Raw genomic sequence first — 14105 nt, forward strand, 5'->3', positions numbered from 1 at the left:
TGTCTCCATGTGTAGGAATATAAGAAAAAAAGTGTGTACCTATATGTATGTGTGTGTCTGAGAAAGATAGTGTATGTAGTTTTATTTGTACATGTTAAAAAAAGAAATTCTTGTGAATGAGACTATGGGCCTATGTGTGACAGAGTTTCTGCGTGAGTTTATGTGACGTGTATGAGAGATTATACCTGTTCTTTGCTCTCATCATGACCTCTAATTTCTCCATACATTCCCAGGCTAGAACTTCTGCACTGTCTACAGTCTCTTCCATTCCTAATCTCAACCTCTTAGTGAACCAGTTCAACTTTACACTATCTTTTAGTCTCAATTCTCTTGCCCTCTTTTTTCTGAATACACTCATGAATTGCTATGATTACTACTACCATCAGTCCCCTTCTCTCCACATGCTCCTGAATGGAGCTGGAAGAAGTCATAAAATCATGTGGACTAGATTCATTACAAACTGATGTTCTCTCATCTCAAATGGACCCTCACTGCAGCAAGGCAATGGTCCTAATTAAATGATTTTCTATCTCCCTTACTATTAGCTATTCCAAACCTTATCTTCTCTCCTAAAGTCCCCCACTGTACTCTCTACCCACACCTTGAGCTCCTTCTCCTTTTTTCATCATCTTAGAATCCCTTGACATCATTCCCCACTCTTTTCCTTTCCTAACGAAGGAATATGATAATGAAGCGGTCCTTGTCTTTGCCAAGACCAATATATCTACACATGTCCTTAATCCCATCACCTTCTCCAGCACATCGTCTGCACTATCATCATTATTCTCTCTCTAATCATCAATATCTCTACCTAGCTACTGGTTCCTTCCAAGCTGCCTCCAAACACGTTCGTATCTCCCCTCTCCCATCCTTAAAAACCTCCTCCAGCTTCCATTAACTATTATCCTATATCTCCCCTTCTCTTCTTGGCTAAACTCCTTAAGAAAGCCATTTATGATCAGTTCCTCCACCCCTGTCATTTCTAAATTTCTGCAATATAATTTCGGATCCCATCATTCAACCAAAAATGCTCTTTCCAAAGTTACCGATGACCTTTTTTTCCCTTTTTTTTTGGAGGGGGGAAGGCAGGGCAATTGGGGTTAAGTGACTTGCCAAAGGTCACACAGCTAGTAAATGGTAAGTGTCTGAGACCAGATTTGAACTCAGGTCCTCCTGACACCAGGGCCAGTGCTCTATTCACTGTGCCACCTAGCTGTCCCACCCAATGACTTCTTAATTGGCAACTCTAATGGCCTTTTCTCAATCCTGATACTTTCCTAAATTGTCTGCAGCATCTGACACTGTTGATCATCTCCTAGATACTCTTTCCTCATTAGACTGACACTGTTCTCTGTTGGTTATACTACTATCTGTACAACTTGTTCTTTATATCTAGTCTACGTCCACTAATGATAGATGTTCTCCAAGGTTCTGTCCTGGTCCCTTTTCTCTTCTTCCTCTTTACTATCTTACTTGGTGATGTCATCAAATCCCACGGGTTCAATTGTCATCTTTATGCGGATGATTCCCAGATCTATATTTATAGGCCTCGTCTCTACCCTGAGCCCCAGATCTGCACTACCAGCTGGATTTTGTACTTCTAGAATTGGGAAATCTACAGGCATTCCAAACTCAATATGTCCAAAACAGAAGTCATTATGATTCATCTCCACCCCCGCCTTAAACTGTCTTCCTAATGTCCCTATGACTTTTGTGAGCCCTTACATTGGCAATTTTGATGTCATCCTCGACTCCTTGATCTCATTCCTTCCACACACCTAATCAATTGCCAAATCTTACCATTCAAGCCTCCAGATCATCTTTCATATGTGTCCTTTTCTCTCTACTCATATAGCCACTGCTCTAATTCAAGCCCTCATCACCTTGCACCAAGATTACTGCAATAGCATCTTAATGCCTCAAGTCTCTCTCCATCCACAAGTCCATCCACACAGCTGCCCAAGTGATTCTCCTAAAGCGTAGGTCCAACCATGTCACGACTTTCCCAATAAGCTCCAATGGCTCCTATTTCTATCTCTAGCATGTAGCATAATGTCTGGCACACTGTAAATAATAAATAACTTATTGATTAACTGATTCATAACCCAGCCCTGTCCGTACTTTGTAGTCTTCTTACTCCCCTTCACTCACTCCTCAAAGACAGAGGGCTTGCTGTTGTTTTAGCATAGTATTTGACACATATGAATCACTTAATAAAATACATGTTGACTGATTAAGCAAGAGAGAATTTGTGTCTATGGGGACGAAATTATGTCTGTGGTGACAAAAGAGTATGTGTATGTAAGACAGAGACTAAAAGATGAAGAGATACAGAGAGAAGAGGGTAGAGAGAGACTAAGTGTAAGGATGGATAAGTTGTTACACTAATCATTAGGGCAGGTGACAGGGGAGGAGGATGTGGCTCTAGTTACTGCACTTAAGCAAATTCACAGATGTTTCCTAGACTACAAGGGACGAGAAGAGTTCTAAGAGCCCACCTGTGCTCCCATCAAACCCCCCCACTGCATAGAGGAGGTCATTGAGCACAGCCGCGCCCAGGGTGCTCCGGCGCTCCTGCATGCTGGCGATGGATGTCCACTGGTCCTTCACACCATCATACACGTCAACAGTCCGGACACGAAGAGAGCCGTTAAAGCCCCCCACAGCGTAAACGCTTCCAGCCATGAACACCACCCCTGAGGAGCAGGAAAATCAAAGGGTTCAAGTTAGTTCATGGAACAGCAATGAGAAAGAGTCAGCTCTCAACGGTACAGTACAAGCAATGTTAATAAAGCACAGAGAGGCAACTGGTATAATGGCCAAAAACGGAGAGCTCACTTTGGCATTAGGAAGAGCTAGGTTCAAGTTCACATTCTAGCTATGTAACCACAGACAAATCATTGAATCTTAGTACCCAGGCAACTCTGAGACTAAGAAATTATAGCTGGACTGACATTGTACATCTGTCTCTATGTTGGGAGCTCCCTACAATGATGAAATCATAGGTTGGGGCAAAAAAAAATGAAAGCAGTTGGGGGTGGCTAGGTGGTGCAGTGAATAGAACATCAGCGCTCAAGTCAGGAGGGCCTGAGTTCAAATCCGGCCTCAGACAATTAACACAAAAACTAGCCGTGTGACCTCGGGCAAGTCACTTAACCCCAATTGCTCTCCAAAAGGTAAAAAAATTAAAAAAAAATTTTTTAATGCGAGCAGTGCTTGGTTGATACAGAAAGCTCAGATAAGACATCATGGCCAACCTCAAGAAGCTTATAACATAGTATGAGAATGAGATAATAATGCAGGTAGCTATAATATACATTATTACATAATGAGTGCATTAGAGAGTTATGCACCAAAGTGTTATGGAAGGTCTGATTTTCCCAGAAAATCAGGAAAGGCTTCAGTGGAGGAAGTAATATTTGAGTTGGGCTTTACAGGATGAAGAGGATTTCAACAGGTAAAAGAGGGAGCCATTCCATGCATAGGAAATAGTCCAGATAAGGCATAGAAGCATGAGAAAAAAAGGATAAAAACCCTTTCCTCCCCCCTCTTCCCACCTTCCCTATTACTGGGAGAGCACACTACCGTCCTCCGAGCCACCCAGGCTTGAAACCAGGTGCCATCCTCAACTCCTCACTCTCATGCCCTAGAGCCAATCAGTGGTCAAATGCTGTCATTTCTACCTTCATAGCATCTCTCACTTATGCCCCCTTGTCTCCTGGAGCCACCCTGGTACAGACCCTCATCATCTCACACTTGGACTATTCCAATAGCCAGCTGGTTGGTCTCCCTACCTCAAATCTATTCCCACTCCAGCCCATGATCCACTCAAACCAACCATTCTAAAACAGATCTGGCCCTATCACTCCTCTTTTCAATAAAAACCAGTGACTCCCTATCAGCCCCAGGATCAAATAAAATCTGTGACTTTGTTCAAACTCTCCATAACCTGCTGCCTTCCTACCTTCCCAGTCTTCTTATACCTTACTGCCCTCCACATATTCTGCATTCTAGTAACACGGGCCTCCATGCTATTCCTGGAACAAGACACTCCATCTCCCAAGCCCCGGTGTTTTCACAGGCTGTCCGCTATGTCTAGAAGGCTATCCCTCTTCCACTTCAGCTCTGAACTTCCTTGGCTTCCTTCAAGACCCAGCCAAGACCCCATCTTCTGCAAGAAGACTTTTTAAGTCCCCCTTAACCCTAATGCCTTCCCTCTGAGATTACTCATAATTTATCATGTCTATACCTTGTATGTACATAATTCTTCGCATGCCATCTCCCTTGTTGGACTATGAGCTCCCTGAGGATAGGGATGTTTTATCATTTCTGTATCCCTAGCACTTAGTACACAGTGCCTGGCATATAATAAGAGCTCAATAAATGCATGTTGGTTGTTTAATTGAAAGGGGAAGAAGGGCAAATATGACACTAGTATAGGTAGTCCAAAACATCAGATAATCTCAAATCACATCTGTTGCTTATATGGTGGTGGGATTTTTCTTTAAGAGTTGCCTTTTGGGGGCAGCTATGTGGCTCAGTGAAAATAGAGCACCAGTCCTGGAGTCAGGAGCAGCTGAGTTCAAATCCAGCCTCAGACACTTGACACACTTACTAGCTGTGTGACTTTGGGCAAGTCACTTAACCCCAATTATCCTCCAAAAAGCAAAAAAAAAAAAAAGGAGTTGCTTTTTGGGGATAGGGTCAAAGGAGAAAATAGAATAAGTGGGGGGGCGGGATAGGATGGAGGGAAATATAGTGAATCTTCCATAATATAACTACTATGGAAATGTTTTGCATAACTACACATGTACAACCTATATTGAATTGCTTATCTTCCCTGTGGGGGCAGGAAGAAGGGAAAAAATCTGGAACTCAAAGTTTTAAAAACAAATGTTTTAAAAAATTGTTTTTTTTTACATGCAACTGAGAAATAAGAAATACAGGCATTAGGGTATAGAAATCCATCTTGCCCTACTAGAAAGTTGGCCGGGGAGGGGGAGATATAAGAGAAAACAGATTGGGGGAAGGGGTATTGCTATTTTGGGGTGGGAGTAGGGGAAAGATGGGGAGAAAAATTTGTAACTCAAAATCTTGTGGAAATGAATGTTGAAAACAAAATAAATAAATTGGAAAAAAAGAATTGTCTTTTTAAACTATAGTCATGAAAAAATGCTCTAAATCACTAGTGATTAAAGAAATGCAAATCAAAATGACTCTGAAGTATGACATCACACCTATCAGACTGGCAAACATGACAAAACAGGAAAATGATAAATGTTGGAGAAGATGTGGGAAAATTGGAACACTAATGCATTGTTGGTTGAGTTGAGAACTGATCTAACCATTCTGGAAAGCAATTTAGAACTATGCCCAAAAGGCAATCAAATTGTGCATACCCTTTGATCCAGCAATGGCACTACCAGATTTGTATCCCAAAGAGATCATAAAAAAGAGAAAAGTACCCACATGTGCAAAAATATTTATAGCAACTTTTTTGTGGTAGAAAAGAATTGGAAATCAAGGGGATGCCCATCCTCTGGTGAGTGGTTGAATAAGTTATGGCATATTCATGTAACAGAATACTATTTTTCCATAAGAAATGATGAGCAGGCAGATTTAAGAAAAACCTGGAAAGACTTACATGAACTGATGCTGAGTGAAGTGAGTAAAACCAGAAGAACATTGTATACAGTAATAGCCACAGTGTGCGATGACTGACTTCGATAAGACTTAGCTCTTCTCAGCAATGCAATGATCTAAGACAATTCCAAAAGACTCATGATGGAAAATGTTATCCACATCCAGAGAAAGAACTATGGAGTCTGAATGTAGATTGAAGCAGACTATTTTCTCTTTTTTTTGTTGTTTTGTTTTGCTTTCTCATGGTTTTTCCCTTTTGTTCTGATTCTCCTTTCACAACATGACTAATGTGGAAATATGTTTATACATGTATAGCCTATATCAGATTGTAATTAATCTTGGGGAGGAGAGAGGAGTTAGAGGGAGAAAATGTGGAACTCAAAATCTTATATAAGTAGATGCTGAAAACTAAAAATAAAGAAATAGAATAAAAAAGTTACCTTTTTAGCTCTATTTTATGAAGGTAAACACTCAAAAAACATCAGGTTTTGCTCAGACTAATACCTTCAAGGATCTGTGATTGCTAGGGTCAAAATACTTATTTTGTGACCAAACCGATGTCAAGGGAAAGACACATAATCTCTAACTAAGCACTTATTTGCGGTCCTTGGTAGGCTTGGTAGGTCGTTCCAAAGCCTGCACTATGATGGCATTTAAGCCTTTGAGAACCCAGGATTCCCCCCTACATCATAATGAGATATCAAAGGACAACTTTAGTCTAGACTAATATAATACATTTTTATTTTTAAAACTTCCCTTATTAACTCTGATTAATACAATGACCATCAATGATTCCAGAGGATGATGTTGAACCAAGATTCTGACAGAAGAGGTGATGGACTCAGGCTACACAATGAGAAATACATTTTTAGACATGGCCAGTCTGGGAATTTGCTTTTCTTGACTATGCATATTTGTTACATGGATTCAGCTTTTTCCACCCCTCCCCCCACAATTGTGGAGGCAGGGGTGAAGTGGGAGGGAGAGAAAATAAATGCTTATAATTTAAAAATAAAATTAACATTTTGAAGGAGAAGGCAATGCAATTGGAGTTAAGTGATTTGCCCAAGGTCACACATGTTAAGTGTCTGAGGCCAGATTTGAACTTAGGTTCTTCTGACTCCAGGGCTGGTACTCTATTCACCTGCTGCCCCCAAATTAATTTTTTAAAATTATTTTACTATTGTCCTTCATAATTTCATCATGGGCCGTTAGGTGGTATAATGGATAGAGATCTGAGCCTGGAGTGAGGAAGACTTGAGTTCAAATGCAGCCTCACACATTTTCTAGCTGTATGACCCTGGGCAAGTCAGAGCTGGAGAAGGAAATAGCAAACCACTGCAGTGTATCTTTGTCAGGAAAACCCCAAATGGGATCACAAAGTGTCAGACACAACCAAAACAACTGAACAACAACAAAAGTCAGCATGGCATGAAACATAAACTCCTTGAAGTGTGAGAACTGAGTGAACCACAACGACTCCATCTTTGATTCAATTTTGATTCAATTCTGGATCTCGCTCAGTTCTCTTTAATTACAGGTCTGGGCCACTTTCTGTCTTGGGAGAACTTTATTGAGTTATGGGAATTGTGAGGAAACCTTATTGTACTTGTTTGAACCTAGCCCTATATGGCCGGGAAGCTGGACTCCATCTACCTGTTGCTTAGAGACACTTAACTAAGCTACTAGGTTATGCTGGCCAGAAGCTCAGTCAGATCCGAAGAATGATGCAAGGAGTTTTCTCACAATTATACATCTCGAGCTACGTATGTGTCTTATTTGAAGACCGGCCCCATACTGGTCAATCAGTTACTGTTTCCATGTTCCTCTGATTGAATAGAGACACATCTTTTTCTGATTTCAGGGAATTGCACCTGTTCCCTCTGCCTGCTCCCAACTCTCAAGATCCCTCATCCCCTTCCCAACTTGGGAAGTCCCTAATCTTGCCTCCAATTAGAAATCAGATTACCTCATTCTGTATCCTAGTTTGCATCCTGTTCATTGTTTTCGTTTGCTTAACTAGTCTTATTTGATTGATTGCTTAGAATACATAAAAATTTGTCTCACTCTATTCAGGGTCTTTAGACAGACTGGGGAGTCCGCTGACCCATTTATTATGCCTGTTTAGCTAATGAATTGTACGGCGAGGATTATGTTTCCTCGGTTATTAATTATCCACCATGGACAACAGAGACAGTTTGGCTCTTATCCTTATGTCCTCAGCACTACGAACTGCAGGTAGCACACAGAAGGTACCAAATAAATGCTCTCTAAATAGAATGGAAGAGATCCCCAGGTCCTGAAGGACAGCAAGGAGAGCTCAGGTACTTTCTATCAATCTGGAAAAGATTCAAATACGGACCCAGTGATGGACTCTACCGTGCTTCCCCGATAATAAGACCTATCCCGAAAATAAGCCCTCCCCTTACTGTGTAAGATTCCTCTAAAATAAGCCCTCCCCCAAAAATAAGCCCTATTGAGACTGCTACTGTAGTGAAGGTGATCCCCTGCGCTACACGCTACATTACGGTACCCTCTGTATGCACCGTCCCCCCCCCCGGGTGAAACGCACGCCGCGCTCCGAGCTGCATCCAATCAGAGCTGCAGCAGTGAGCGTCATCCTGTTCTTCCCCAGTGATTTGCTTATTGAATAAAGGTACATTTTTTTGTTCACATTTACCTGTTTATTAAAATTGCTGTCAATGTTCATTAAAATAAGCCCTCCCCTGAAAATATGCCCTCTGGTGTTTTTCTGTCCCCAAAAAATAATAAGACAGTGTCTTATTATCGAGGAAACACGGTATGCTGTCCAAGGTTGAGCTAAATAGAGAGGTGTTCATTAATGGAGTGGTTCTGGGGTCAAGAATTTTTCAGCTACAGTAACTTCACAGTCATGAATGGGTTATAATCTACCCGGAACACAATGCTTGAAATGTGGGAAAAAATACTGAAAATAAACTAATAATTCCAGACCACATAAGATCATGGATTTAGAGTTAAATGGGATCTAGTCATGGCTGTGGGTTGTTGTTTTTTTTAATTTTGTCTTTGTATCCCCAGAACCTGGCACATAGCAAGTGCTTAAGAAGCTTCTTAACTCACTCAATGACTGACACAGTATGTGCTTAAAATGCTTGTTAAATTAGTATGGATCAGATTTAATCCAATCTTCTTATTTTACATATGAGGAAACTGAGGCCCACAATGATTAAGTGGTTTGCCAAAAGTCACTGGTAAGTAGGTTGGTAAGTAGCAGAACCCAAATTTAAACCCAGATCATAGGATCATAAGATTCACCGCCAGAAGGGACCTTAGCAGTTGTCCACTCCAAAGGCCTCTTTGCTAAGAAAAGCTTGGTGATTTGCTCAAAGTCACAGAGTACTGAGTTGCAGAGCCAAGATTCATACCCAAGAACTCTGCTCTGGGTTCAATGTTCTCCCCTCTACACCTATCAGCCCTTCATGCTGCCCCCAAGTATCAGGGGAGACAGCCCTAGAGCATTCTTCTGAGAAACAAGGGAAATGAGGCTGAGAAGGAAGCTTTTTAGGAAAAACAAAAGGTCTAAGCCAATGGTTATGTCATGCTCCAGTTCCTAAAAATCATTCATCTGACCTGCTCTGCATCTCCTTGAAGGAAGCTCTGCAATCTGATCCCATCTGTCCTCTTCAAAATCATAACATTCAACACTCCGGATAGCTTTGGGGGCTTGGCCACCCACCACAATCATAACCTGCAAAGAGAAAAAGGAAGCATTAAAACAGTATTCCACTCTTTCCCCTCAGAGCTGGTGGCAGTGTGTGTCTTCTGCAATCATGGCAAAAATCAAGGCCAGGGGTCTTCATGAGAAGAAGAAAGAGGAGCTACTCAAACAGTTAGATGATTTAAAGGTGGAACTTTCCCAATTGAGAGTGGCCAAGGACACTGGAGGAGCTGCATCCAAGTTATCTAAGATCCAAGTAGTTCGAAAATCTATTGTCCGAGTTCTGACTGTCATCAACCAGACACAGAAAGAGAACCTCGGGAAATTCTATAAGGGCAGGAAATACAAGCCCCTGGACCTTTGGCCCAAGAACACCCATGCCATGTGCCACAGGCTTTAACAAGCATGAGGAAAGTCTGAAGACCAAAAAACAACAGAGGAAGGAACGCCTGTACCCTCTTCGGAAATTTGCTGTTAAGGTGCTCAATAAAAAGACAAATTGTTATAAAAATAAATAAATAAATAAATAAGTATTCCAGTATCTAGTTTGACTCCATCATTTACAGTTGGGAAAATGGAGGTAATGGAGGAAATGATTACCTAAGATCACATCACCAGAGTTGGAAGAAACCAAGCACTGCCTCTTCCCATCCGGCTATATCCCATTCAAATATTTCTTTTTTCACTATGCTAAATATTCAGAGTGAGAGAAGTAAGGGTAATTGTCTTCACGACAGTCTCCTCCATACTTAGACTTGTTATAAACTAGTAGGTGGCTAATTTAACAAAAAAGACAAAAAAAAGGAGCAGCAGATTAGGGAGTTAAGGATAAAAAATAGGATCTGAGTCGGGTAGTTTTACTTTGAATAATGATGATTATTCCTAAGGTTGATTTTCAAATTTTTAAAAATTAGCCGTTTTAAATTAGCATTATTCTACTCACCCCCACTAAACTGAAACTAACATGATAATAATTTTATATATACATATGTATATGTGTGGTGAAATAATATTTGTAAAGCACTTAACACAGTGCCTGGAATATAATAGGAGCTATAGAAGTACTTATTTCTTTCTTCATTATATATTTACATGTCACTCTCTTCCCAACAACCCTATGAAGCAAGCAGTAGAGGTATCATTAATCCCATTTTACAGATGGGGAAAGTAAAATTTCGGAAGGTGAAATAATTCAGCTACTAAGTACCAGACTTTTCCCCAACTCCACTTGTATCACACAGAGAGAAGAAAGAGCTTGTACATTTACTCTAATCATACACATCCTCACCCCTTCCCCCCCCCAACACACACTTCAAATTGGAACACAGAGCTCATAGAACATAGTATATTAGGCCTGGGAAGGACCTTAAAGGCCATCTTCTTCAAATTTCTGGTGAGGAAACTGAGGCACAGAGACATGAAAGTGTGCCCAAAGTCACAGAGGTAAAAATTAGCAGAGCTGACAACTCTGGGTGGGTTTTCTTCTTGTAAGAACATGATACTTCACTGCCCTAGGCTCAGATACCATTCTTTTATTATCTATTTGATTAAATGATCATAATTACAGACTTTTATATAGTGCTTTCAGATTTGCAAGGCAATCTGCATACATTTTCTCAGTGATGTATACAACAATGCTGTAAGACAGGTGCCATTATTGACCTCTCTGTACAGATGAGAAAAGTTTTCCCAGATGATAAACATCAGGGGCAGAAATCAAGCCCCGGTCTTCCTGACTCTGTGCCCAGCACTGTCTACTGTGCCATGGTGCCTCCTTGTCACTCTGTGCCCTTGCTGCCTGTTTACCACATATGAATCACCAATGTTAAAAAAAATACAGAAAAAATGTATTCAGTATGCTGAAAGCATACTGAACTTAATTCAAAACTTCTTTGATGATTCAAAAGGAACGAAAGCATTTGCATAACCTTACGTTCATCCTCTTAAAAGCTAGATGGTACCCTGGATAGAGCACAGGACTTAGAATCTTCCAGGAAGACATGATGTGTTCAAATCTGGCCTCAACTATGTGACCCTGGGCAAGTCATTTTACCTCTGTCTCAGTTTTCTCACATGTAAAATGGGAGTAATAAAAACACCTACCTCTTATGGTAATTTTGAAAAAAAAGATATTTAGAATGTGCTTCGCAAACCTTAGCTATTATAGTTATTATTACTATTATTGACATTAACACTGAATCACTGTGAGGACATGATAGTTAGTAGAGAGTTACAGAGTGGCAGATAAGTCAATGAATCAAAAAATATTCACTATGTACCTTCTAACTACTATGCCTGGCACTTGGGTGGTTCAAATGCAAAGAATGGGAAAAAAATCTCTGTTCTCAAGGAATTCTAACTGGAGAAGGATGAGGAGTCAAAGAAAACACTGAGCTCTCTTTCACTGCTTGCTTGTCGCCATCATGGGTCGCATGCACGCTCCCGGGAAGGGTCTGTCCCAGTCGGCTCTGCCATACCGCCGCAGCGTGCCCACGTGGCTGAAGCTCACCTCGGACGACGTGAAGGAACAGATCTACAAGCTGGCCAGGAAGGGCCTGACGCCCTCCCAGATTGGTGTGATCCTGAGGGATTCTCATGGCGTGGCACAAGTACGCTTTGTAACTGGCAACAAAATTTTGAGAATTCTAAAGTCCAAGGGACTTGTCCCTGATCTGCCTGAAGATCTTTATCACTTGATCAAGAAAGCTGTTGCTGTTTGAAAGCATCTTGAGAGAAACAGAAAATTCCATCTGATTCTAAAGGAGAGCCAAATTCACCGGCTGGCTTGGTACTACAAGATCAAGAGAGTGCTCCCACCTAAGTGGAAATATGAATCGTCCATAGCCTCTGCTCTGGCTGCATAAATTTTGGTTTACGTACTCAAGTAATAAAGTCACATCTAACTGAAAAAAATAAAATAAAACATTGAGGTTATAAACTTGGGAAATTGGAAGGATGGCGGTTACCTTCAGTGGAAACAGGGGAATTTGAAATATGAGTGGTTTTGAGAGAAAGATAAAGGGTTTTATTCTGTATATGTTGACTTTGCGGTGTCTCTGGAACATCCAGTTCAATGTGTCTAACAGGCATTCGTGATACAGAATTAAAGCTCAGAAGGGAGACTGGAACTGTACGCATAGATATATCTGTGAGGCATCGATAGAGGGTTAATAACTACATTCATGGGCACCAACAAGGTGACCAAGCAAGAGAGTACAGAGGGAGAAGAGAAGAGCTCCCAGGACAGAGACCTGACAAAAGCCCACAGTGAGGAGACATGATATGGACAATGCCGTCTAGCAGCGGATGCTGAGAGGTAACTGTTGATGAGAATCAGGAGAACCGAGAGAGAGAAGTATCACAAAAACCCAGAGAGGAGAGAGGATACAGCAGGCAGGAAGCAGTGCCAGCAGCAGTAAAGAGGTCAACACGGATGAGAAGGGAAAAAAAGTCCAACAGATCAAGAAATCATCAGCTGCTTATAGGCGTCACGTAACCCAAAAGACTGAAGACTAGACATTTTTTCTCCATTCCACATTTACCCTAAAAAAATTCCCCAAACAGAAATTATGTATCATAAGCCGAGCAACTATAGCTGAATCTACAGAACTAGAAGCAAGAGTCCAACAAGGTAACTAAGACTTAAAGTACTGGGGCGGCCAGGTGGCTCAGCGAGTAAGAGCACCGGCTCCAGTGTCGGGATGACCTGAATCAAATCCGGGCTCAGATACTCAGCACCACACCCAGAAATAACTGGCCATGTAACCTTGAGCAAGTTACTTAACCCCAATTGCTTTAAAAGAAAAAAAAGACTTAAAGTACTTACTTGGAACCCTTTCCCCCAAAATTGCCATGCTCAGGCAGGGCACATACAAACTAACCCATAGGATTTTGGTTTAGATCCCACTCAAGGATTTCTCTCTTACTTCCAGTGTATCATGACAAGACATTTCTTCCATCACATTGCAATAAGCAACAGTCATAATTCTGCCCTGTCACATAAGGAGGATAGAAGGGGTGAGGGTAAGAAATCAGGCCTCCTTATGAAGCTGCAGAGACTCTACCTAGAACATACATGCTGTCCTCGCCCAACCTGAAAAAGGTTGAAGATGCTGAAATCAACTCAGGAAGAGATCTAAAAAACTGACAGAACTGGGGCATGGGAGCAGCAAAGATCCTGAGAGAAAGGAGACTGAAATTCATATGGGACAAGCTACTTCGGACAGGAAGTAAGGTTGGTGAAAAGTAAGTATCCCAAATGCGAAAAAGTTGAGGCAATGTCCACTACAGGGGTATACCCACCATCAAAGGAGGAGTAAAAAATGGGGTAACAGAGGAATATAAGAAATAAAAACTAAAACCAAAAATTTCATGAATATAATTCAATTAAAAACCTAGAGCACAACCAGAAATCAACAGAGAAGGTAAAATTAAAACAGAGCATGAGTACAAAAAATTTAAAAAGCTTACAAACATCTCTAAAGAAATATTACAAGACAAAAGAAAATTAACCAACACCTGATGAACTATAACACAATGCTCCAAAATGGTTTAAAAGCAGAATGAAAGTGTTACTAGAAGTTAGGAGGAAATAAATGTCAGAATTGCTAGTCTTCACAGGAGAAATAATTAACTTAACTGAACACTGATAGACATAACCCACATAAACAAAAGTTCTTTTATAGGCCCTCAATTATTTTTAAGAGTGAAAAGCAGTCTTGAGACCAAAAAGTTTAAGAACCACTGCTTTAAAGGAATTAGA

At 40.9% G+C, this 14105-nt stretch overlaps 1 protein-coding gene and 2 pseudogenes across 3 annotated transcripts in view; 2 read left to right on the forward strand and 1 right to left on the reverse strand.

Moving 5' to 3' along the window:
* The window catches only part of KLHL3 (kelch like family member 3), a 324549-nt gene that overhangs the window by 22595 nt on the left and 287849 nt on the right, over positions 1-14105 (reverse strand). For all 3 annotated transcript variants that reach the window (XM_069091901.1, XM_069091900.1, XM_069091899.1), the window contains 2 exons: positions 9256-9373; positions 2499-2696 (listed from right to left, as the gene is read on the reverse strand). In XM_069091901.1, the coding sequence (XP_068948002.1) occupies positions 2499-2696; positions 9256-9373 (316 nt within the window). The remainder of the gene's footprint in view (positions 1-2498; positions 2697-9255; positions 9374-14105) is intronic.
* On the forward strand, positions 9436-9861 carry LOC138164112 (large ribosomal subunit protein uL29-like; annotated as a pseudogene).
* LOC138164008 (small ribosomal subunit protein uS15-like) lies at positions 11731-12284 on the forward strand (annotated as a pseudogene).

Source organism: Petaurus breviceps, unplaced genomic scaffold (genome assembly GCF_028583685.1).
Source record: "Petaurus breviceps papuanus isolate PSGF00001 unplaced genomic scaffold, PetGlider_PUasm1.0 189, whole genome shotgun sequence".
NCBI lineage: Eukaryota > Metazoa > Chordata > Mammalia > Diprotodontia > Petauridae > Petaurus > Petaurus breviceps.